Source organism: Onychostruthus taczanowskii, unplaced genomic scaffold (assembly GCF_017590055.1).
Source record: "Onychostruthus taczanowskii isolate IOZ18803 unplaced genomic scaffold, ASM1759005v1 scaffold14, whole genome shotgun sequence".
NCBI classification, from domain to species: Eukaryota; Metazoa; Chordata; class Aves; order Passeriformes; family Passeridae; genus Onychostruthus; species Onychostruthus taczanowskii.
The window spans coordinates 9,069,254-9,095,643 of NW_024498573.1; the positions used below are offsets into that span (position 1 = coordinate 9,069,254).

A 26,390-nucleotide genomic window follows, 5' to 3' on the forward strand; every position below is an offset into this window, starting at 1 on the left:
AGCTGAGCTATCTCTGCACAGTCCTTAAACAGGAAATGAGGGACTCACCTCCAAAAACTGATCCATCCTAAAGGCATTATCTGGGAGGGAAGGAGAAAAACAAAGCATAAGTTCAGTCTTATCTTGTTCATTCCCACCTGAGGACAGCCCTAAGTTCTAAACCTTGCCATCATGCATCAGCCACAGGAGCCAGCCTTGTGGAAAGGGTTAAAAAAGCCCCTAAGTAATGAGACACGAGCTGCCTCAGGGCACTTCAGCTGTTGAAGTGCAGGTGTCACTTTCAGAAACCTCACAAAATACAATCTTTTTCCTACCACCAGTACTGAAGCCCACAAGGAATTACTCTCACACTTACAACCAGATGCTGCAATCGACCCACTCAGAGATCAGGGGGAAGGATCCAGCTCATCTCACACTTGGCCTTCCTCAGCCGAGGACATTGGAGCCACTTTGCACTCTGGGTGACACTGGCCATGCTGCAGCAGCACCAAGGATTGCAGAGAAGGAGTTGCCCCTCTCTGCCCTTCTTTCTGTCTCCTACAGAAAGAGGGAGCCCATTGAGCCAATTTGCTCTTACCTATGGACTCCGCCAGCAGCCAAACAAAATTAGCCTTACCCTTTCCTTGTTTATTAAATATTTGACTACTAACTCTCAATGCCTCTACTATAAGGACTTTTTTAAAATTTAAACACAGCTCATGTTCAGGAAACTCTGGCATCGTGGGATGTTGCACATCACCTGCTTTCTCTGGGCGACACCCTGTGTCCTCTGCCCCCCTCCAAGTGATGAGTGAGGCTACAACCTGCATTTAACCCCAGGGATTTAAGCAGTGCTCAGGGGCTGCATCCCTGCGTGACCCCATGGAGCAATCCATCCTTTTACACCTCCCTGGGCATCAGCCACAGCAGGGCACAGTGCTGACCTGGGGAGGGAGAGGAGTGCAGGTAGAACATGGGTCAACAGAGTCCCAGCATCCAGATATCCCTCACTGGGCACTTTCTGGAGCTTTAATCAGGACTAACATCACTGGTAACCAATAACCCCCTTTTCACAGGCCAGTATACCTCCATTTCCACCTCATTTATGCACACCTCATTTGTGCCCATGACTTCTCTCAGTTATGTGTACACCAGGTACAAAGTTGAAATAAATCTTTTCATTTAAAGGAATCTTGATCCTGTGGCCCTTTAGCACACAAAGCCATTCTGTACTGTGCTCCTCCTGTACTGCTCCTGGCTCATCCTCTTCCTCCCAGGTCATTTGGGAAGGGTGCAGCATCTCAAGGCCAGGTGCCCAACCATGAAACTTTTGGACTTGCTCACAGATGTCTCCCCTGACCAGAGGAGCGACACTGTGTGTGATGTTCAAACACCCCAGAAAAACATCCTGTTTTTCTGTATCAGTATCTCCTCACTGGATAAAGTATAAGACAGCTTATTTCACAGAAATGAAAGAATTACTCTGGTTGAAAAGGGTAATAATGTCCATCAGCGTAGGCTAAGATTCGAGTTGACATTGCTGCAGAGGCAGTGAGACATGAGCTGTTTGCAGCCCACATTTCTTAACCCAAACACACAGCAAGGAGCACGGTGAGGAGGAGGAGGAGAGGCTGAAGATGCCCTTCACCCACTTCTGCCACGATGGGTGTTCACACCCCCTTTGCTCACATCATTCCCTATTTTCATGAAGGACAAATCCACCAAAGAAGCCATGAGTACATGGAGAGAAACAAAGCAACACGATATTCATTTGGCTTAGTCTCTGGAGAGGCCCTGTTTTACTAAATTAATAATCTAGTTAGATCTGTTCAGCTTCAGCTTCTTAAGAAACTAATCCAGACAAGCCCAGAAGTACTAATAACATTTCAGTCTGGGCTTGAAGAGAGATTAGAGAACATTTATTTTTCTTCCAATATTTTCTGATTGCTCCTAACCTTTCCTGCACAAGCATCTAAATGAAGAAATATGAACAAAATGACTAAGTAGTAGGGCTTATGTTGAATTAAACTCCGCCAAGAAAAAAAAAAAAAATCAAGGCAACCACAGGAAAACTGAACCACTTAACATTCAACAAAATAAATATACAGGAACATGCTGGCCTCTGCATGTAGAAAATTGGAGATTTATAGGTCCATATCTCAAAACTACTGCAATGAACTCCTTCATCTGCCACTTAAATCTTAGCTCCCGGCTCACCTACAACTTATAGAAAACTGTCAGACTTGATTTTTGCTGCTTTGATTGTTTTGGAGGGATTTTTTTGAAGCCTCAGCATGAGCATGTTGACCGAGGTCACAGAAACCCCCCGCAAGCTGGATTTTTTTTAACCATAGAAAAAACTCAACTTTCTCATAAAATCCTACTTTTGTCCTGAAAGCCAGCATAAATATATCAAGGCAAAGAAAAGTGGGAAGGCTCTGAAATGCAGATCTGGAATTCAGGCTGTGTGAGTGCTCTGCCCAGGCTCAGGGAGAGGGCAGGGTGCTTTGTCACCCATGGGACAACGTGTGGACGAGGGTGCTCGCATAGGAAACACCTCAAGGTGAGAACAGCAAGTGGAACTGGCTGGAGAATAAACCTTACCCAGGTTCATGGCAGGCAGAACTGAGGCGAGGTGTTTGCTTTAAGCACCAGTGCAAAAAGGGATTGTTCAGAAACTGCCTGAGCGCCACAGCCCAGGGAATCAACAGCAGGAACCAGCGAACCAACAGTTACCACTGTTTGGTCCTGCTCAGATTTATTGGCTGATAAGTGGACCATGCAAGCAGGTATAAAGCTGTAACAAGATTATATGTGAATGATAAGGAGGGTTTGGTCTCTAAGGAAGCACAGGGCAGCCCAGGGAAAGGCTCTGGTGATTAATGGCAGGGAGGCACGGCAGGGGCTCGCACAGCACTTGGCAGCGGGACAAAATGCAAAAGCTGGAGGAGGTTGTGTTAGAGACGTGAAAACAGAGGTGTGGGGCCAGTTTCACTTGCCCTACAATAGAGTGAGATAAATCATGGCTGTCAGCACCCACTGAGCCCTGGGGCTCTCATCTCTCTGCTGACCCTCAGTAGGTTTTTCCTTGGCTGGTGCCTCCTGAGAACCAGCGAACCCACCGTTACCACTGTTTGGTCCTGCTCAGATTTATTGGCTGATAAGTGGACCATGCAAGCAGGTATAAAGCTGTAACAAGATTATATGTGAATGATAAGGAGGGTTTGGTCTCTAAGGAAGCACAGGGCAGCCCAGGGAAAGGCTCTGGTGATTAATGGCAGGGAGGCACGGCAGGGGCTCGCACAGCACTTGGCAGCGGGACAAAATGCAAAAGCTGGATGAGGTTGTGTTAGAGACGTGAAAACAGAGGTGTGGGGCCAGTTTCACTTGCCCTACAATAGAGTGAGATAAATCATGGCTGTCAGCACCCACTGAGCCCTGGGGCTCTCATCTCTCTGCTGACCCTCAGTAGGTTTTTCCTTGGCTGGTGCCTCCTGACAGACCTGCACTGAGGAGCTGCATCTACTGCATTGCATGAGGACAAACCCACAGCGAGTGTGACTGCTGCATGCCAAAGGGTCAAAAGGTTCATTGAGCCTATTACATTGATTATGCAAATTTCACCCTGTTTAAACAATTTCAAAAACTTAGAAATTCACAATGAGATTTATTTATTTTTTTTTTAAGGAATCAAATGGTGTGATTTTTATCCCCACAAACTCATAGTACAGGATTGAGGAGCACTTCCCAGCCCTGATATAAACACTTCACCTTTGCTTCCTTGTCCCTACATACCTTGTTTTTCCCTGGGAAAGAAACCCAGATATGAACAGAGCTGCAATACCTGCATATATATATATATATATATGCAAATTTCACCCTGTTTAAACAATTTCAAAAACTTAGAAATTCACAATGAGATTTATTTATTTTTTTTTTAAGGAATCAAATCGTGTGATTTTTATCCCCACAAACTCATAGTACAGGATTGAGGAGCACTTCCCAGCCCTGATATAAACACTTCACCTTTGCTTCCTTGTCCCTACATACCTTGTTTTTCCCTGGGAAAGAAACCCAGATATGAACAGAGCTGCAATACCTGCATATATATATATATATATATACATACATACCTGCATATATATAATATATATATTTGTCATAGTTAGGGACAAAGGAGATATCATATATTCATAGAATCATTTAGGTTAGAAATGCCCTCCAAGACCATTGAGTCCAACCCTTAACCCAGCACTGCCCACTCCCCACCAAACCATGTCCCCAAGGTCTATATCTGTGTGTGTTTTAAATCCCTCAAGGGATGGTGACTCCACCATTGCCCTGGGCATCCTATTCCAATCCTTTTGGTGAATAAAATTTTCCTAATAGTCAATCTAAATATTATTAATATAATCCAAATAATCTAATAGTATTAATATTAGAATACTGTGAGCCTATGTCTTGAAAAACAAATGCTTACTTGTACAAGGACGGTTCATGCTAATTCTGATTGAATTGTATTGAATATTTATATATATAATAGTTTCCAACCTTTGCAAGTCCTTAACACTCCACCTATTTTTGGATGCTAATTGGCACTACTAATTTACAGGCAGAGAGAGCAAGACAAATGAGCAGCACACATTTTCCACATTGAGCCACAACCTGGGAATGGAAAGCTGCAGCCCCAGGCTGCGCTCCAGGCTGGGTTTTTCCCCAGGCTCTGTGCTGCCAGCCCAGCATTGTGTGGGCTAGAAATAGCCTCAGGAGCTTCAAGAACCTGGCAGTGACATGGTGGAGACAAGCAAAAAGAGATACAGTGGACAACACCCCGGGAATAGAAGAGGAAAATTCTTCTATAGGGGAAGGAAAGCACAAATACATGCGGAAAAATCCCTTAGGGCTCTTTTTAGTGCCTGCATCCCTCACCTCTCTAAAGGGAAGCTCCAGGCAGGGCCACAGGCTCTACTTCAAACTCTTGTGGAGGTGAATAGCCACATGCACAGCACAGCCAGTATCAGACCTTCACATCTCCACATGCCACAGAAAAAATCAGTCAGACACAGGTGCCCAGTGCTGTCACCTGCAACCCGTCAGGTATAAATCCTCTGTTAAGTTGAAAATATCTATAAAGTTGAAATATTTATTGGGGGAGAAGAGAGAGACAGTGCAACCCCACAGCCTCATTTCTGTAAGCACATGGCATGAACTGCTCATGTTATCAGGTCACTAATATGTTGCCTCAGCGCAGGATGCCTTTATCATGCCTCAAATAATTGCACATTTGATCTGCTCTACAGAAGCAAAATTTATGGAGGCATTTAACATTGCTGACATCTGTCTTATTATATTATATGGTGTTTTTTAATAAATCAGGTTGCTCACTCTAAGACACAAGTCTTAACACGAGAAACAAAGAGCTGAGGAAAGACATCCACATGGACTCCAGCTGAGGGCTTACCAAACCACAGGGTCCTGAGCAACAAGGGCCAGAGCTATCAGCAACCTACCCGTTGTCATAAGCAATGTTTTGATAAAAATGAATACAGAAAGGGATTTGTCAAGTTAGTTTTCCTTCATGGGTCAGACTCAAGGGTGATTTATAGTATGTGTCTTGAATGAATTAGGGAAAGACACAAGATTTGGCTGGTGAGTTTGTTAAAAGTATGCACTGAAAAGAACCAGAATATTCTATAGCAGAGTTTCTACTGATGGAGATATGCTGGCTTATATGGCCTGAAGATCTCATAGTTCATACTGTTCAAGACATTCCCCAAACAATGAGCAATACCCTGTTAATTCCATCAGCCCCATATCCAGCAAATTCCACCATGAAAATTAGGGAGAGGACATTGCTATTTCTACTTTTTTTTTTTTTTTTTCTTTTTCTTGGTTGGCTTCTGTCAGTTTTCAAGCAAGCTGGATGAATCAGAGTGACATCAGAGAGCTGAATATGGGTATCTAAACAAGAAATTTGTTCTATTGCATCTCTTTTTTAGCCTGGTAAGGAAGAGTACCAAGTCCTTGCATGTCCAGAGAAGGGCAACAGAGCTGGGGCAGGGTCTGGAGCACAAGTCTGGTGAGGAGAAGCTGAGGGAGCTGGGGGGACTCAGCCTGGAGAAAAAGGTGACTCAGGAAGGACCTTCTCAATCTTTATAACTCCCTGAGAGGAGGTTGTAACAAGGTGGGGATCAGCCTCTTCTCACAGGTAACAAGTGACAGGACAAGAACAAACAGCCATGAGTTGTGCCTGGGGAGGTTTAGGTTGGATACAAAGAAAAATGTCTTCACCAAAATGGTTATCAAGTCCTGGCATAGGGTGCTCAGGGCAATGGTGGAGTCACCACCTCTGAAGGGATTTAAAACTGTGCAGATGCATCACTCAGAGACATCCCTTGGGTTTAGTGGTGGCTTTGGCAGTTCTGGGGAAATGGTTGGACTCAATGATCTTAGAGGGCTTTTCCAACTTAAATGATTTTCTGGTTCCATGATTCTAACAATTCAAAACAAGAGCTGCGCCTGTCAGGAGGCCAGGAGAGCACCTGAGGATCGTTTTGAAGCACAAACACACTAAAACACATGCCTGCCCTGTCCTGCCCTGTGTGGACTTGAGGGGCTGGGCTGCCTGGGTTGGTGCAGGGGTAGGATCTCCCCACCATGGTCTGGGCATGCAGGAGCAGACCCAGCTGCTGCCTCAGTCATTAGGATTATTGTAACTTGCACCACAGTTGTCATTTTGCTTCTTTTCACTCCAACTTTTTTCTCCATAATTGTAAATCCAGCTACCTTGCCCTGAAAGTTGTCTCCTAGCAGCAAGGAACAGAAGCTAAAGAATGCTAAAGGGCAACTTGTTTTATCATGCTCTAGCTCTAGATGGATTTGTGCAGACAGAAGCACAAACTGCAGTTTAAAACAGTGGTGGTTGGCATCAAGAAAGAAATTACTGCACCTTTTTCACCATCTATTCTCATCAGCCAGATTCTCTGCAACTCCAAGTTACATTCAACCAAATTACACATGAGGCCAGGGATGAAGTACGGGGCTGTAATGGAAATCCCTGGTGTGTGTTATAATCAGAGGACAGAGGTCAGCCCAGAGGGGATGAAGTTAATACAACAGGCTTTGAAAGAAACATAGGTGTGCTACACCTGCTGCCGACACAGGCTGCTGCTTCTGCACCCAGAGTTTACAAAACAAGCAAAAGAGAAAATTCCGAGAAACACCCTGAAACTTCAAATACTGTTGGACCTAATCAGAGGGTTGAACAGAAGGGTAAGGAGATGGTTCCTTAGCTTGAACTGGACCATTTTTAGAGCTTTTTTAAGAAAAATAAGTCCACCCTGTCCTACACATACAAGTCAAATTAATAATAACTTTCTTATCTGATATAACCCTCCTGACCAGCTAGCACAATCATGGATACAAGATCAGGCCAGTGTTGTGGGAAAGGCAAACCTGTCCTGGATTTTTCCTTCGTGCATCCAGACTTACCCGATAGCTTATTTGGAGTGATTTACATGCCAAAGAAATTAATATGTTGGGTACAACGTGGGTTTGTTTGGGTACAAACACATCTAAAGGCTGCGTGGGCTACTTTTCATACTTAGAAACTTTATTTGCTCTTCAAGAGCATTAAAGAATTCAATTTTCACTTCCAGACAGCATTTCCCAGGCGACTTTCTTCCGCTGCCCCGCTCCGGTGAGGAACATCAAGAACCACTGCAGACCTTTGAAGAACTGGCCAATAATTTCAACATCTCCTTGGCAAAAACAGACCCTGCAAGGCAGCTGTCCCACCTGACAGCTCTGAGCAGAGGGGTGGGCTGTGCGGGGAGCAGGGGCACAGCTGCATTCACAGCAGAACAGCTTTTCCCAAGCCAGGCACTAAATGCAATTAGAGAGAACAGAAAATCTCAAGTATAAGATAAAACAAAACACGTTCAAAGTCTGGAAGCAGAGTGTGGGGCAAGGCTGAGATTGTTTGGAGTTGGCCTCCTTTCTGCTGGCACCCACTGCTTGCAGACATAGCGAGCAGTGCAGTTTAAAAGCGTTTTTGTTGTTGTTCTCCGTATCCGTGGGGAGTTTCAGTTTTGGAGTTTAACCTCCAAAAGGTTAAAGGCAAGGTATTCTTACTGCTAAAATGTGGCTCCTTTGTCATCAAAGTGCCATATCTATGGGAAGTTTACTGTGCCAAGGGGAAGAGACACTGCCTGGCATAGCCAAAGTCACTACTGGGAGAAAGCAAAACCCATTCAGACACCGGGAAGGGAAACATGCCTAATCTAGCAGATATCACCAGCAAACATATGCAAAGTACCAGAGATACAAATGCTAATGAAGAATTTATGAAGGTAAAGATGTTCATTAGAGAGACATCAGTCTCAAGAAACTCTGACAGTACCACAAGGACAAATCATTCATCTTAGCCTCTGGCAGCAGTTGCCTGCTACCAGCCAGATGGTCAGAACGTCAGACCAAGGGCTTGTACATCAGAGAAGGAGGAAAACTGGGGTGTTTGTGCACTCCCAAAGAGGAGGTGACTTTGGCAGCTGTGTGTGGCTACAAATACCTTGAATCTTTGCTCATCAGAGGACAGTGCTGGCTGGAGTCAATCACCAGCCCACTGATGGTGCCCCAAGGACCCATTTACTCAAGAACATGGAAATTCCCTTTTCAGCCTCCAGTACAAGAGTTTTCCCATTGACTTCCACCTGGGCAGAGGCTTGGTGGTTGCAGAAGGCAGGGAGTGTATTACCCATACAAAGCTCAGCAATGAACTGGAGCTATGGAGTGGGCACAGCAAAATGCTTTAATAGAGGAAGAAACAAAATCACAGCCCTAGGGAAGTACAGGAATCAGAGCTACTGCTGGAATGACAACTCATAGAAAGTACTTCTTTCTCTGAGGGCAAGTCACTTGGGACACAAAGTGCCAAAGCCCACAGCTAACCTGAAGTCCCAGAAAGGATCTGCTGGATCTGCTTTAAGGCATGAGGACTGTGACTCCAGAAGCACCACTGAAACTTTGGAAGGGTAGGATGGAGATCTTTTTCTCTGTCTTTCTTCTGAGCATCTGCCACACTGCTTCATGAACAGCCTGGAGAGGGGAGGTGTGTGCAGCTGATCCTCCCTGAAGTGCTGAGAGCAATCCTGTGGTGTAGCTGTGCCAATGTCCCTGACTTACAGCTCCAATAACCCAGCCCTCCAGCCCTGTGGGAAGCCACACTCTGGCAGATGCCACAGCTCTGTGTGGTTTCTGAGAGCACCAGGGGAGGGCACATCCAGCAGTGTCCCACCACTTGTACCTGAAATGGATTGCTTCCTTTTGAATCCCTGCGGGTTTCATCTTTGCAGTCATGAGTTATCCAAATCTGTTAAAAAAATAAGGGAATATTTGATCCCCTGAAGGGCAAATTTCCCAATTCACCATATGAAATAAGCTGTAGAGCAGCAATTCCTTTGATTTCTCATTTCCTTTTATTTTTTCCATTGATCTCATCACATTCTCTCATTGTCTCATCTTATAGAGCAAGGCAAAAGGACAGCTAATCTGTTTTCCCTCTGCTCTTCTTAATGTCTTCTTGATTGAAATTCATGTTAACTCTTAGGCACCCTGATCTCTGAGAGTATCCATAAAGCCACATCCACATCTAGAAAATCCTGAGACTTCTGTTCCCAGCTGCTGAGCTCTGGGGAGCTCTCAGGACTAGGACAGATACTTGTATAATCCTTAGGAGGCATCAAAAGAAATGCTGGCTGCTGAGTTTCTCCAAAATTTTCCTTGGGAGAGTGCATTGATCTGACACAGGAGATGAAGAAGGACAGAGGGGGACTTCACACCCACCTACTCCTTCTAAAGATGAGCTGCTAGCACAAAGCCAGCCCCATCCACAATGGGAGCAACCTTGGGTGCTGATCCTCTCCTGCAGAACTGAGGTTCCAGAGCACCACTTCTGCTGCCAAATCACTTCAGCAACAGCTGCCTGCCTTTCCAGAAAGAGCCAACTGCCAGGAGAGGCTGCCAAAGCCCTTTGGAAGGGATCACAAACCAGACATATTTTTGTCCTCGAGAGTGAAAACGGCAAAGCCCTGGATTTGGGGAGGACACCTAAGGCAGCCTACAAAGAGCAGGGGCTGCACCACCAGTTTCCCAGTCCTCAGTCCCAGCTCCATGCCATCACTGCCTTTGACTTTATCAGCCCTGTCTGGCTGCCTAGCTGATTTATCATTTAATTTCCACGGTAAAAAAACCCACTTTTTCTTCACCACATCAGTTTTGCGATGTGCCATCTTCATGTGATTCTTTTTGGATTGTTAATAAAAAACCCCAAGAAATTCACGTTGACTTACTCAGGAGTATAACAGTGCAGCAAAGCACAGCATGAATTTTCTGTGTTTTAGCTGTTCTTCATGCAGGCACCATCAGCATGGCCAAGCAGGGAGGGCTTAGCAGGGTGTAACAAGGAGGGGGATGCTGCACAGTGGTCCCTGCTCTCCCCTTGCTGGTCTCTCCTTGTGATGACCTGCAAGCCTGGCCAAACCACCCTGCTGCTAGGGAGTGATGAACTCCAGAATTTTTGCTGGCAAAGTGGGCCTGTGGAGCGCTTGGCCCAGCTCTTTTGCAGCCCATCCAGACCACACATGAAGAAGAGATGGGTGGCAAGGCATGCTCACAGTTGAGCATGTAACCAGGTGGAAAACTTGAGAAAAGTGGGCAAATCCAGCCTGAGGGGAAGTTCAGAGCAATGAAGTCCCTGCTGGTTATACCACTGCCAGGAGAAGTGCACAGCTTGTCTGCAGCAGGAGGATGTCTCTTGGTTTGCTTGCAGAAATTCTGGTTTATTTGCAGAATGAACTGATTTTCTTAGGAACACTATGCATAACAACTCCCACTTCCCTAGTGCTATGGTAATTAAGCTTTTATCCGAGTAGATAAAATAATTAACATATTTATTACTCAGAAGAGAAAGATCTTTTTTTGATTGATTGCAGCCTGCTAATGTTTCATCAAATATTCAAAGTCTCTATTGTTAAGCCATTAATTTTATTTATTTTTAAAGACACTACATATGTTTCCTATCCCAAGGGGAGGGAAAAAATCAGTGTATGAAAAATTCCCATCATTACTAACACACAGCTCAGCAGAAAATGAACAGAGATAGGGAGCACCCTTCCTGTCTGCAGCAGAGCAGGCTTCATTAAGCTTGCAAGGGATTTTTGCACGTTACAGAAAGCACTGAGGGGGTGAGAGAAGCCCTGCAGAGGCTTATGGGCACCTACAGATGTCATGGCTTTGTGCCCAAGCCAGCCTCAGTGTGTTGCAGTGCTTGGTGCTGGCACTCCCCTCCTTGCAGGCACCCCTCTCCAGTGGCACCCTGGGCACTCCTGCACATCACCACAGGAGAGGCTGTGAGATGATTTCCCCCCACACCTAATCACTGTATTATGATCATTTTTAGCTAATGGCTTTAATTCTTGGTGCTGGGCAGTTTTGTTGCTGTGGTTACTCTGTGGGCAAATGTAAACAGCTCTCAGTCACCAGGAACAAGCACAAAAACAAACAAAGGCTGCCAAGAAGATCTTCCATCGAGTGCTGTATCCACACACCCACAGACTTTTGGCTGTTGGGTTTTTGGAAAGATGAAGCCACAAGTCCAAAAGAAAAAGACACCAGAAGCCACCAGAGAGAAGAACCATAGAATACATCAAGGTAATCTTCATGTCTTCCCGCAGGGGCAGTCACTCCTGCCCAGTCATTTCCTCATGTGTGGGATCCCCAGGGCAGCTCCATGCCTGGATGCCACCCCTGGGTTATGAAGCAGGACTTGAGGTGCAGCAGAAAGCTGGATCTGCCATCTTAGAACACCCTGCATGGCTCTGCCTCTGCAGTTTTGTATGTTCCTTTTATGTCTTCATCTTTTTGCTTCAAAAGCCCTCCTAACAGACAAGGGAAAAGACCCTCACTGCAGGGCTTTACAGAAGGCCTTGAGGAGCTGCAAAGATGTCCCTAGCACCAGACCTGCTGTCTCTGCTGCAGTGACCATCACCCTCCAGACACTACAGCTCCCACCCAGAGTGCCAGCAGGGCACACAAGCTCTGCTCCTGCCATGGTAGCTCATGGTAAATGGCCCCATGCACACATTGCTCAGTTTCTTTATATTAAGGCGCATAAAACCATTGCAACGTGGACATTTCAGCAGGGTCCTGCTCACCAGCTCTCCTAAGGGACTCTCATCCCATGGAGCCAGTGCTGGGAGCAGATGTGCTGAAGCATTTTCCTTCCATTCGTGGAAATATTTGAAATTATGCCCAGTTCTAACAAGCTGCAGAAAGCAGAAGTGTCAAGAATGGGTTTTCTCATGCCTGAGCATTTGTGGATTTTACTGTCACCACTCCCCACCTGAGCAAGCACTCACCTGGGACTGGATTATAAACTTTTCAGGTGTTGATCTCACTGGGTCCTATTGTCTTGCAAAAATAAAACACCTTGTGGTGTTTTACACTGAACCTTGTGGTTCAGTTTTCCATGTTCCCTGTGCTTTTGAATATGGATGGCTTGGCAACAAAGCCATTCCTTTTGAAGAAGTGGCATCAATAGCACAGAGAGAAGCAATTCATTACATACAGTGACACCCTATTCTGCTCCTAAAGCCTTTCATTGGAAAGATGGAACCACAGATGACCCAAAACTACACCCACACAAACAGAGGTGTGATCAGCAAATCAGAATGGCACATTGTGTTTCCAGTCTGGGGCAAAAAGAAGGGCTTTCCTTCCAATTGCTGATGTGTTTTCCAGTGCTGTGATGTTCTAACTGGCACTAACACCATGTCTTCACCCGGGCACTAACACCATGTCCTTATCCCAGTTCTCATCTGACTCAGGAGTTAAAAAGCAATTGGGACAGGGAGAACAGACAAACAAGGACAGGGCCCATGCCATCCCCATCCTTGTCCCAACCATTTCTCATCCCATACAACACCACGGAAATTTCTCAAGGCTTTGGCCAGCACTGTCAGGAATGTGAGTCAGCCAGATCAAACAAATTGCCTTTCTTACCTTCACATTATTCCCTCTACATTACAGCAAGCATGGGGTGGATGCTAAAGAAAGCCACGCATCTCGTTGTGTGATTAAGCACAAAATAAATACCTACAGCTAGTCAAGATGAAATGCCTGTTAACAAAATTGTGTAAAGTGTAAGCTGTGCTTGCACATAAAAACCAATGGCACATTGTAATACACAAGGAAATGAGTCAGTAGGAAATTAAACACAACTTACTATTTTCTCAACGTAAGTCACTGTTGGGATTAATCCTTTTGTGCATATCTAGAGGTGACTCTCAAATCACATACACAAAGAGCCAGTTCTCCCTTTTGCCATTTTATTGCAGCCCTTTTTAATGATTCATGACAAAGAGCTTCAAAGAGCTCCAAGCCATGACAACAGTCCCAGATCCGACCTCCTTGTTCTCATTTCAGCAAAAAATCCTCCTTGGTGAATAATTTAGGTTTGGGAAGAGAGCTGCCTTAAAACTACTCCCAAGGGAAGAAGTAGTGTCTAGAATTTAATCTCATTATGGAAATAAAAATAAAATATCAAAAGAACACGGTGACTGCAACAACAATACAAGCCTTATTTTGCAGAACTCATCCGTTGTGAAACTCCACAGAAGGGAACACAGCTGTTTTCCCTGAAATATGTTTCATGTTTCAAGAGACCAAAGATGAAATTCAAAGCCTTGCCTTTCAACTTATGATAAATAAATACATACAAAGATGACACAACTACTGTTCAGGCTATTGAGGAAACAAAAATGTCATTTAGAGCTAGAGGTGAAAACATGGGCTTGACCACAGGCTGCAACACATCCTCCTGTAAGTTCAGCACAGTGGGAGCAGGCTTGCAACAGCCTCCCAAAATCTGAGGCAATTCACCCCTGACTTCAAGCTTGGAATCGAGTTTTATATTTCCTCTGTTGCAAGGGCTGAGGGCTCATACAGAATGGTTACAACACCAAAAAGGCACAAAAAAGGAAGTGCAGCACCCAGAATAAAAAAAAAAAAATGCATAAACATGCATCACATCTGTACACCTCCACCTTAATGCTGAAATTTCTGCTGAGCATTTAATTCCTCCTCCAAATTCCTGACATGATATACAGGGATTTTGCCACTTCTCTTCTAATGTTTAATCTTCTCCTTGACGAGCTGATAGGGATATTCTTAGACATTAAATTCAGATGAGCCATTCACAGTTTGCCTTCAGTTTCATGGCCATTTTGCAAAGATTTCTCACCATGACAAGCACCTTCATCTTCCCTCTATGAAACACTATGGTATTTGGAAGGACAGTTAATCCAAATCATAGATTGCCCTGTGCTTGAAATAACCAGCATACCCAAAGCCAGCTGAATACTGAAACATTTCTGACAATGGGAATGGCTGTAATAGTGTATATCCTGGGATGCAGATGAGCACCTAAAGGACACTGTGTGTGCTGGCTTAGGAAGTTGTGTACCTTAACAGCAGGAGGAAAAGCCTCACCTAAGGTCAGGTCAGGGCATGGAGCCCACCGAATCTTGTTTGAGCACAAAGACACAAATGTCCTTGCCCTGGCAGATTTAACAGCTCTTCTGGAGCCCTCCCATTTTGCCACCACAGCTATTTATTTTGGGAGTGAACTATTCCATTCCAGTAGCTCCCCTTCAAAGGGCAGCGTGCATTTGGGGGCTGTCCCCGTGTTAACAAGCACAAATACTTTGCTCCAGCACAGTTACACATTGCACTCAACAATGCATGATTTCAGCTTCCAGGTGGACAAAAATGGTGAGGATTTTTCTTCAAATGGTAGTCCCTTTGCTGAAACTCTTCTTTCTTATTTAGGAGCCCTACACTCATCCATGCCCTGCATTTCACAAATACCCTTCAAGGGTGACAAATCACCTCTGGTCCCTCTGGGTCTCACCCTCAGAGGCAAAGCCAGGCTTCAGCCTGGGTTTGCTAGAGAGCCTTATGCTGGGGCAGAGACATGAAAAGATCAGAGGATGAGATGAAATGAGAGTCCTTTCAGCAGCAACAATGCCCGTGTAATGAGCCAGACGAGCAGGTGACACGCTCTGTGCACAGGTACAGTGATGCTCCCCTGGGGACACACGGCTCTCTGAGCATGTCCCATCTGCAGAGCCGAGGACAACAGCAGGACCCTGGTGACTGGGTCTGCTCTGAAACACTTCCTTTGTGTGGGGCAAAACCCAAGCCCTGATCAGTTACTCTGTGACTGGGTGGCTTTGTGAGGTCTGAAAGAGATGCTTCAGCTGCTTGCTCTGTGCTCACCTGGCCAGCCCTCCACAGCCTGTGGAGCACTGGCTGCTCATCAAAACACATTTGTGGGGCTTAGCAGATCTGCTGGAGATACCCCAGGCACCCCAGTGTATGCTGAGCAGCTCAGCATATGATTGCGTAAAGAAAATGTATCTGAATTATCAGAGTTTCTTTTGGGATAGGACTGTAGTGAATTCCATATCTGTTTTTTTTTTACTCAAATCATTAGCTAAAACTTCTTCTGTGATTGTCATTTTAAGACAGAGCAGGTGTCAGAGACAGCTGTACATGGCCACCAAAATCTGTCACACCAGGCAAGAGGCACCTTTGAGCTCTCAGAAAGAATTACTGTCAAAACCAGCTCCTGGCATAAAGACACTGAACTGCTTGGGCACACGGTGAGAGTCACCATATGTGTACACACACCTCAAATACATTCATTTCTACATGAAATTTGGAACTAAAACACCAGTTTCCTCACTCCATACTTAATAAACCTGGCTCTTTCAGCATGAGAAGAGACATACAAGAAGAGGGGATTCTCTTGTGGAAAGCACGAGAATTTCCTTTAATTTTTCTCCAGCCTGTACATGCGTTCCCGGGTTTGGGGAAAGTTCAAATTGCTGTCAGCTAAAGCTGCACCCAAATTCTTACTAGCAGAGGGGGAGGAAAAAAGATTTTTCCTTACCACAACTCTCCCTAAGGCTGTTCCTGCACACAGTGCAGAGAAAGCTGCAAGGAGGGAATTACCCTAAGATGCAGCAAGGAAGAATTACAGCTCGGGTGCTTTTCAGCCAATTCTCCCCCATGCCCAATGAGCATCTTCACCACCAGCTGATGGTATTCTGAAAAAAAGCCTTTTGTACTCTCCTTGGGTTTTGGGGATGGGGTTTTTTTTGTTTGGTTTTTTTTTTTTTTTTTTTTTTTTTTGAAGGGGGTGGTTATTTTATTTTTTTTTGTTTGTTTGTTTTTGTTTTTGTTTTTTGTGTAAGAAATTGAGAATTTATTTGAAAGGTTTGAACTGTTTGAACTAAGACCTTCCATACCTCCACTGCCTGTTTTCATCCCAGGCTCTGGAACAAACCTCTGTCTTGAGTCCTGTTGGCATTTAACAACCAAAACATTCCTAGCAGGGCACAGTAAGAGCCGCTAGAGCTGGACTAGAGTTGTGCAGCAAAAATACAAAAAGCACAACAGAAACTATATCATATCTTCCCCCTCTGCTCCACTGCACCAGCAGCAGCCTCACCCCAAAACAGGGCTTTCACCCCAAAAGCTCTGTGCCACTTCAGCCAGTGCCTCCAGCCTTGTCCCCAATGTGCAGCCCGTGGTGCTCCCCCATGGCAGGCAGGGCAAAGGCAGGGCAGGGCAGAGCAGGCAGGGCAGGGCAGGCAGGGCAGGGCAGGCAGGGCAGGGCAGGGCAGAGCAGTCAGGGCAGGGCAGGCAAGGCAGGACAGGGCAGAGTGGGCAGGGCAGGGCGGGCAGGGCAGAGCGGGCAGGGCAGGCAGGACAGGGCAGGGCAGAGCGGGCAGGGCAGGGCAGGGCAGAGCAGGCAGTGCGGGCAGAGCAGGGCAGAGCGGGCAGGGCAGGCAGGACAGGGCAGGGCAGAGCGGGCAGGGCAGGGCGGGCAGGCCAGAGCGGGCAGGGCAGGCAGGACAGGCAGTGCGGGCAGGGCAGTCAGGACAGGCAGTCAAGGCAGGGCAGTCAAGGCAGGGCAGTCAGGGCAGGGCAGAGCAGTCAGGGCAGACAGGACAGGGCAGGCAGGACAGGGCAGACAGGACAGGGCAGGCAGGGCAGAGCAGGCAGGGCACTCAGGCCAGGCAGAGTGGGCAGGGCAGACAGGACAGGGCAGACAGGACAGGGCAGGCAGGGCAGACAGGACAGGGCAGACAGGACAGGGCAGACAGGACAGGGCAGGCAGGGCAGACAGGACAGGGCAGGCGGCAGAGCGGGCAGGGCAGAGCGGGCAGGGCAGGCAGAGCAGGACAGGGCAGGCAGGACAGGCAGAGCGGGCAGGGCAGAGCGGGCAGGGCAGGCAGGACAGGCAGTGCGGGCAGGGCAGTCAGGACAGGCAGTCAAGGCAGGGCAGTCAAGGCAGGGCAGTCAGGGCAGGGCAGAGCAGTCAGGGCAGACAGGACAGGGCAGGCAAGGCAGAGCAGGCAGGACAGGCAGTACGGGCAGGGCGGGCAGGGCAGGGCAGAGCGGGCAGGGCAGAGCAGGCAGGGCAGGCAGGACAGGCAGAGCGGGCAGGGCAGAGCGGGCGGGCTGTTCCCGGCATGTCGGCACGTCCCGCATGCCGCCAGGGCCAGAGCGCTGCAGCCGCCTGCGCGCAACGTGCAGCCTGCGTGTGGTAGGGCTGTACTCGCAGCCTGCCAACACCCGGGCCGGGAACGCAGCGGGACGGCCGCTGCCAATGGGAGCCGGCAGGAACGAAGCCATGTGGGAAACTTAAAATGCAAGTGGAGCTGGGAGTGCGTGGCGAGCCCTCCCCAAGCGCTGGCCGGGCTGGCAGGGTGGCTGGTTTCGGTCGGCTCTAATAACGGGAGGCTGTGCGGGCGGGGAGCGCGGGCAGCGGGGCTGCGAGGATCCGCGGACCCGCAGAGGCGTTTGGCTGCGCCGCGTTTGGAATAAACACACTGCTGTGAAGGCGATTAGACCCCACTCTGATCTCCACCCGTTTCATTTAGACAAAAATCTGGAATCTGGATTTGAAGATGCGCTTTTAGCTGTTTCTGAAATCAGAAACAGACTCTGCAAGGGAGGAGGAACATGTATTTACATCCGTGAAGTTCCCGCGTGTTGCTGCCCTGTTCTTCACGGAACAGAATATCGTTCGAGTGTTCATTAAAGCAAAGATAAACCGAGCTTATTTCCTGAAACCTTCCACATGCTAAACACGCCCAACAATGCTTTTAGGAATATTTTTCCCCATTTGATTCACTGAAATTTCCTTTAGATTTAGAAACCTGCTAAAGCTAGAAAAATTAATATTTAAGTCAAACTGTGGCAAAAGGTGACACCCCTTCCCAGGTGAGATTTCTCCAAATCTTATTTCCAAGGTTCATGGGAGTCTCCGCGGAGCGCGGGCATCCCTGGAGCGCTCACAAGCGGATGGTTTCCAGCTAACAGCCCCATTCATACAAATACACGCATCGCCCTCCCCAGCAACCCTCCGCTGATGGGGAAGGTCCCAGCTGGGCAGGGGCAGCAGCAGCCGCCCCATCGCCTGCGCTCCCCACGGGATGCTCGGGGCGGGGATGGGGGGTGTTCCCCCCGGGGTGCCGGTCCCCCCCTCCCCGCCGGGCTGAGGAAGCGGAGGGAGCCGTGGAGTTGCTCTGCATATTAATGAGCCGGGAGCGAGGGCAGCGGGAAGCGCTTTAAAGGAGGAGAAGGCAAGGCAGCGGCAGAGCGCAGGCAGCGCCGGGAGCCGCTCCGCCGGGAGCCGCTCCGCCGCCCCCTCCCCGGAGAGCCAGCCCCGGGATCGGGGCCGCCAACCCCGGGCGAACGAACACATCAACCCCGGCGTCTCCTTGGGTACCTGCTGTCTCACAATGAAGCTCCTGACAGCAGCTCTGCTCCTGCTCTTCATCGCGATGTGCTTGGCCAGCGCGGAAGGTAAAGTGGTTTATTCTGCTTATTCCCGTGTAAATCTCTTTTCCAGTAATTTGTGTTTGCGTATTGATAGCCCTGGCTTAGGTTGAGCTATCCCCTGCACGGTGGAAAGGTGTGATGAATGGAATCTGTGAGTAAGGGAGCTGCAAGTTATGTAAAGGTGGAGGAGAGGTAAAATAGAAGGGATGAAGTTGTGTCTTCATTTGTGTCTTCAGTGCAAGGCAAAGAACTCACAGTGGGGCAGCTCATGCCATGTTCTTCGTTATTCAGGAGCAGAGCTCAAGCATCTCCTTTGAAACTGAGGGTGGTTTTAAGGGCAAATAGAGCAGAGCTGGATATAAGGTGGTGGCACAGTCTGGGTTTTCTGCTGTGCCCAAAAATGATGGTTAAAAATTGCTCAGCTTTTGTCTGGCTATGACTGCACCATAGCATCCATGCAAGGAGAAATGACTCAAAGTCCTACAAAGTCCAAATGAGGCACGAGTGAATGAGAAAGTAGCCCAGACATGCACTTGCTTGCTCAGTTTAAAGCAAGTTCTGACTCTTTCATTTCCTTTCGTTAAATACAATTATATTTAATCACAGCAGGTGCACTTTAAAAAATCTGCTATTTACAAAGTCCCAGAGCATATGTAGTGCTCTAAAACATATCTCCCAGAGAGTCATTACCTTTTTCTGTGATATACTAAAGGAAAAAAACAAATCTCTTTTTAAGCTGAACATCATTTTAAAAATTCATCTTTTCCCACCAAGGCTTGAAAGAGCAAACTGAAGTTTTTCTGGATGCACACAGGCTGGAGGGGAAGGGACGCTTGGTATGCAGGAAGCTTTGCAGGCGCATGAGAAAATGCTTTCTCTTGTAGGCGTGAAGTGCAAATGTTCAAGAAAAGGTCCTAAAATAAGATTCTCTAATGTACGGAAGCTGGAAATAAAACCAAGATACCCATTTTGCGTGGAAGAGATGATTATGTAAGTTTTCCTGCATTTATTGCTTTCTGTTTCCCTGTCAGCTGAACTGCTTCACCTTATCTGCAAGTTCCTTCTTTGTTCTTTGTTTTCCTCATGCCCTGGCATGCTAATTCCTGGGCACAGTAATTTGCTGCATCAGATTAAAAAAAAAAAAATTTAAAAAAAAAAGTGCAATTCTGATCAAAATCCCAGGTATCATTTTTTGATACAATTTCCTAAAAATCAAATAAGTATTTCCAGAATGGGTAGCAGTAAAAAGATTATCATTAATTCAAGTGAAAATAGGGAAAAATTCTACTCCAATCTGCCTGATACAACACTCAGAACAATTTACTCAAGTTATTCTGAGAATGAACATGAGCAGAGTTTTGTCCATGGTGGTTTCTGAAAGGAAGAGTCACCCCAGCCTGCATTGTACAACAGGGATCTCCTTTACCTGCCAGGGTTATTCAGCTTGTAATAAAATTCTTTCCTCGCAATGTCCCTGCAAGTCAGGACCAAAGCTGCTGTGAAATCTCAGGCTGATGTAGTGGGTAACCAAGCTAAGGCAGGCACAGGGATTTTTTACATAACTGGCTAAAAAATTAGGGAATTTTTACATTTTAAATATGGGTGGGTTTGTTTTTTTTCCTGTCCTGTTTGGATACCATAAGATTCCCCCGACAAAGCACCATTCAGCCAGCACATGGTGCAGCCGGACACGAGCCAGAAGGGCAGGTAATCCAAAAGGACTGCACCGAGCCCCCCTGCCACCTCAGAGAGGGGAAACAGTGTCCCAAGATGAGCCACAGCCCAGGACACTAAGGACTGATTTGATCCAGCATTGTGCTCCCCCATGGAACCCTTTCAGGTGGCTGAGCAAGGGGGTGTGCAGGCTGCACAGCCCCTCCAGCACCCTGCAGTGCCCACGGGGCTGGGTGTGCCCGTGCCCCTGGCACAAATACCACAGCAGAGACCTCGGACTGCCCACGGGGCACTGCCAGGCTCAGCAGAGGGCTTCTGGAGAAGGAATGGAGATTCGAGCTTCCTTAGGCTTCCTGCAGAGCCAGAGCAGCATCCCTGTGAGCAGTGCTGAGCTCAGGGAACGTCAGATCCACGTCTTTGAAGCCCAAACCTGCTGGCGGTGACCTGAACAGGAAAATTATCACAGAGCAACCCTGCCAGAATCAGCTCCTCACAGCCTTACTCTGTTTGCTTTGACCCTTCAATAGTAAAGTGATGTCATGGAGGGACACCAACTCTTGGCATCCCACTCCATTATTTGCCCAAAAGCAGATGGTGACCAGGGGTATGAAATAAATCTAATTAACACAACATCTTACTTCCAATCAGAAATCTGGGAAAGCAAGAAAGCCATGTAGGAGCAGTTGCTTTTCCAGCCTGACAGGGCAGATGTTGAGCAATACAGTTCAAGGCTGAGGCTTGTCCAGGGTTTGCAGTAGCTGCTGGGACAGAACTGTCCCATTCCTGTCTCGTTGCTGGGGGTGTCTGCAGGGCAGGCAGGGCAAATCCACTGCCATCACCACCTTTCCAGCTGCCCTGATGCAGCCTGAACTCAGCATTGAAAGCACTGAAATTAATATTCTGGGAACCAATTAATCGGGGAGCCTCTGGACACGGCACAGAGGAGCTGAATTCCTGCAACTGAGTTTTTGTTGCTGCAGTGATCATCCAAAACGAGTTGTCAAATCTGTGTCCCCTTCTGCCCTCCTTAAAAGCTCTCATATAGCAGAAACATGATATAACTTATGTTGGAATGAGAAACAGTGGGTATGGGGGTGCAGTTAGGGAGGTTTTGGCCATAACCCCCAGCAGAGCTGTGCCACTGGGTGGGAGACAGTTAAACTGAGTCCTCAGTCCAGTCAAAACGTATCAAGATTCATGGTACATCTAACAGTAATTGTGAGTGTATCTGTTTCCTGGAATGAGGGGAAGCAGCAGAAAATAGGAGGGAAGTTTAACTCCTTCTACCTGAAATGCTCTGAAACACCCCCACCCATGTTTTGTCCCATCCCAGAGTGTGGGGATATGTCAGGCTGAGAAGACCTGATGGGAAATGGGCTCACAGTAGTGCCTTTCTCCAGGGGCAGTGAAGGCAGCTCCCACACCAGCCTGGGATGAAAGGACCAGAGCCAGCATCCCTGAGGTCCTGGAGACAGGGTATTTGCAGAAGGCACAAGTACAGCCCCTCCACCCCTGCAGATGAGATGTGTGGGGGCACAGGGTGCTGGGGTCACAGATTGACTCGGGGTGTTTATCACAACCCTGGAGGCAGTGACATACTGGGGAGAATTTTGCCACAGGGACACTCAGACAGCAGGGTGAAGGTTCCAGCCACCAAGCCCTGGGAAGCAAAAGGACAAATCCCACTGGAGGAATCTTACTGGAGGTGTAGGTTCTGATGCTTCATCCCTTCTCCATCTCTCTCAACCTCTTCTTGCAGCCCATCCAGGGAACTGCTCACTCAGCTCCCTCAGCACCTCTTAGGCACATTCCCTTACATTTGTCACACCAGCATCCCCAAAACAGGTCCAGGTCATCTCAGGGTGTCCAAACATGCTGCCACCCGACCCTGCATCTATCAGGGACTGTCTGAGAATGGCAGAGGAGCATGGGGCTGCCTTGGGAATTTCTGCTGTTCATCCTCCAGAATCAAAGCAGAAAACCTACATGTGATGTAAAGCAATGCATCTGAGCCTGGGGAAAGAGCCTGTTCCCCTGAGAGGCAAACCATGGATCTCCTCCTGCTCAGATTGCAGACTGGTAAATCCAGAGTGTCCTTCACTGCTTCTGGTGTAAATGTAGGGCTTGCAGCTTTTCAGAGGTGTTCCTGCTCCTCTCCTGCAATTCAGCTTGTCCATCATTTTCTGGAAATATCCTCTGTGGTCTGTCAGAAGAGAGAAATGCAAGGCAAGGTCTGGATCAGCCACTGCAGACAGCACAGCTGAGGTGGCTGCTGCATGGAGAAACCCTGCTCTGCCCTCAACTCCCTTAAAACCTACATCACTCAAAACTCCAGGAAAACTCCCTTCTGAAGCACACACTGGTCTCAGAGAAGTTGGCTGAGGACACCCTTAGAACAGAGTGAGTCCATTGTTTTGAGCTTTGACCCTTCCCTTTCTGATACCTGCAACAATTAAAGGCTCTTCCGCTGCTTTCCCATGCACTGAGGAAAAGTCCACATTCTCCCAGAAAACCACCTGGAAATTACACCTTAACATTTTGTGACCTTAGCTGGAAATGGAGCAGAAAAGAGGAGCAGGGAGGAAGGTGAATTGAATAGAAAAACCTATCTGAACACCTTGTAAAACCTTGCAATTGGAATCGTGGTAAGACCTCCGTTCTGTTCATGCAGCATGTTTTAATTTGTGAGGCACCAGGAGGGTGAGATGGGAAAGTCTGCAAAGCATTTTGTCTTCCTTTCTGAACCAAACCATAAAAGAAGCCCTCCAGTATACACAGGTGTTTCTGGGATTCTGCCATCATTATACTCATGTCTCCGGCAGCATTTCATTAATTCCACTATAGGGTTTTAGTTAAACCAATGACTGGTTTTCCCTGTTATGGATGGTATTTCCAGAAGATTATTAATTCTAATACAAATTGTCATTGTGGGTTGGGTTTTGGATGTTGTTTGGCGTTTTTTTAATCGCAAAAGTAATAAGAAAACCAGAAAACTGCTCTAATTTGAGCCCCAAATGTCGGGTGTTCTTGATGTTTCTGTGAGCCCCAAAAGTGGGGTGCTCTTGATGTATCTGGAAAGCTGTCCTGTGGGGACCCAGCTCCAGATCCCTCATGTCACCTCAGCTGTGGCAGCCTCACTGAGCCCTCCAGGAGGGGACCTCAAATGATGAAAAGACTTTTGCCATGTTTTGTCTCCCAGCATGCTTGGGCATGACAGTCAGGGGACACCAAACTGGCAAGGAGAGCAGGATCAGGTGGTGATCAGAGGAGGTTGAAGCCCCAGAGCCGATGCTGGGGCTCAGAGTGTGAGCACACAAGCACTCTGCCACGTGCAAGCATTTAAAGTACTACAGAGTTAAGGGGGGAAAAAATTAAAATAATCAATGAAGCAGTTCTGATAATTTCTCTTGGATGAAGTATTGTTGAGTGTAATGGAACTGTCTCCTCATGCAAAGTCCTTGTGGTTGCCTGAATAAGCCCTAATTAGATTAATTAGTCTAAAAAGATGATATCTAACACTTAGGCAGAGCGAACCCACTGATTAAAACCAGCAGGAATGTCTTCATCTGGCACAACCTCAATGCCCTGCGCTGAGGGAGAGCAGCTGCTCTGACCTTACCCAGCAAACCCGAAATATCTGAGTTGATCTCTGTGCCGTAAAGCACAGAGCTGGAGAAGCCCTACCTGCCCTGCTGGGCCAGAGCCCCCCGTGACCTGTCCCTTGCCTTGCAGTGTGACACTGTGGACACGGGTGAGGGGGGAGCAGCAGCACTGCCTCAACCCCAAGCGCCAGAACACCGTGAGGCTGCTCAAGTGGTACCGAGTATGGAAGGAGAAAGGCAGGTGAGTCCCAGCTGGCTGAATGGGGGAGGGTCTTGGAGGCAAGTCAGGCAACCAGCAGCGTTCAGGCACAGAAAAAAGAGGAAAATGCACACGCTGGCAAATGCTCCATCCAGCACAGAGGATGCATTTCGTTACCAAAATTACCATTTTAAATGGGTGTTCTTGATATTAATTATTTCCTGCCACAAGCAATTCTTGTTTCTATTTTGGCATTAAGCTGTTCTGACTATAAATAGTAATTATTTTTGGTTAAAATATTCATCAGCTGACGTTCTCAGTTATTTACATACACTCACCTCCCTTCTATGGGTAAAAATCCAAGATGAAAAGCTCAACTACTTTCACACAGTCACGAGAAAAGCAGTCAGGAGAGATGGAAAGAGGGAGCCCTGTCCCACACTTCAATCACACCACCTCAACATCATCAATGCTTGATGATGCAGGTATTTGCCTATGTTAACAAGCATGTCATTCCCAGAAAAAAATGGTAATTTTCTGATAAAAATCTGACAGCTTCTCCTTTGTAAAGAGGTTTGGGGATTTTCTAAGTCATAGGCAAAAGACAGAGAGTGAGACATGAATTCCTGATGGCCAGCAGTGATGTCTGTCCCCATCTGTAATCAGGGGAGCAGCACAATTCCTGCCATATCTCCAGCCACAGAGAAGAGAGAGCCTCCAAGCACAGTACAGGTCAATCAAACCCTCATCCTCCTCATTTGGTGGAAATTTACTCCCCAAAAGTGAGCTCAAGTAAGACCAGGGAGCGCAGGCTCCTCTCCCTGCCTGCCCAAGGTGCCCGGTGGTGCCGCAGGCCATGCCAGGGAACAGCAAGCCCCTGGCCATCTCCCCGAATTCCTGCCAGCTCCCTGCATCTGCTTCACAAACAGAGCACGTGGGGAAGCCCTGGATATTGCATAACCACATATTTACACTCTTCCCATTTCTTTTTTTCTTTTTTTTTACATGAGGCTGTCATTAATGACAAAGGATGCTCAGCCCCAGACTTGTGCCCTCAGGAAACACACAGATAGACAAGCCCATCAAGTTGTGCTGTCAGGAAATAATCTAGAAAAATGAAACAGAGTAATATGATTGCAAACAACAGATATTGTGAACATATTGTCTATATACAGCTCATTATAAGCTTCAACATTTGTATGAGATAGGGATTTTCCAGCATTTAAAGTGAGTTATTAGATGTGGATTTCTTAATGTTATTTACCCAGATAATTGTGGCAGAGTTTGTCACTCCCCACATGCCTCTAAGATGTGACAGTGTCAAAGTCTAACAATTCCCCCAGATGCTTTATGGATATAGGAAGCAATCTGGTGACTGCAGGAATCAATAACTTACTTTCCAAATTACTCAGGCACAGGCTAAATATCTGGGTTTTGGGGTTTTACTATTACTTTGTTGCTATTTTTTTTTATGATTGTTGTTATTTTTTTATTATTGTTGTTATTTGAAATAGGGTTTTTAAATGCCTAGTTTAAACACCCTGCTCTTGGCTCTTCTTTTGTTTAGGGTTTATGAAGAATAAGAGAAAGTGGTACAAGGAATGGAGTGGACTCCCTCAGCTGGCATAAGACTGATCTATACAGAAGATTATTTCTCTCTCGCAGACATAAGACACAAATTCTATATTATTATAAAGCACTTTTTACCAAGGGTCAGTTTTTACATTTTATAGCCGTGTGCAAAAGGCTTCCAGATTTCACAAGCATCTGTTGCACTTCTGATTTCATACCCGTCTGCTCTGTACTGAAATTAGGAAAACACCTGCTTTTCGTTTTAAAGAAGTTCTTTCGGGAGTTTTTTTGGTTTTAATTATTATTCATTCATACTTCACTATGACTGCAATCGAGCTTTATAAGCTCACTAGGCAAACAGAACTGTTTGTGATGGGGTTGCACAGCCGCTCACCCCCGGCAGCGGCGAAGCTTCGGGCTGGGGCTGCTGCTCGTGTTTGCAGCCTCCA

General features: G+C 47.0%; 1 protein-coding gene across 1 annotated transcript; it reads left to right on the forward strand.

Annotated features, from left to right (window-relative positions):
* Nucleotides 1-18,594: 18,594 nt before the first annotated feature.
* CXCL14 (C-X-C motif chemokine ligand 14) lies at nucleotides 18,595-26,184 on the forward strand. The gene is made up of 4 exons (XM_041397673.1): nucleotides 18,595-18,918; nucleotides 19,779-19,884; nucleotides 24,301-24,411; nucleotides 25,937-26,184. The coding sequence occupies exons 1-4, from the start codon at nucleotides 18,855-18,857 to the stop codon at nucleotides 25,950-25,952; spliced, it is 297 nt and encodes a 98-aa protein (XP_041253607.1). The 5' UTR covers nucleotides 18,595-18,854; the 3' UTR covers nucleotides 25,953-26,184.
* The last annotated feature ends 206 nt before the right edge of the window (nucleotides 26,185-26,390 follow it).

What these genes read in the sequence shown, in the direction of transcription:
- CXCL14 (XM_041397673.1), top strand. Translation starts at nt 18,855, where the DNA reads ATGAAGCTCCTGACAGCAGCTCTGCTCCTGCTCTTCATCGCGATGTGC. An exon ending in GTGCTTGGCCAGCGCGGAAG is followed by an intron (nt 18,919 to 19,778) that starts GTAAAGTGGTTT and finishes TTTCTCTTGTAG; the next exon opens with GCGTGAAGTGCAAATGTTCA. An exon ending in TGCGTGGAAGAGATGATTAT is followed by an intron (nt 19,885 to 24,300) that starts GTAAGTTTTCCT and finishes CTTGCCTTGCAG; the next exon opens with TGTGACACTGTGGACACGGG.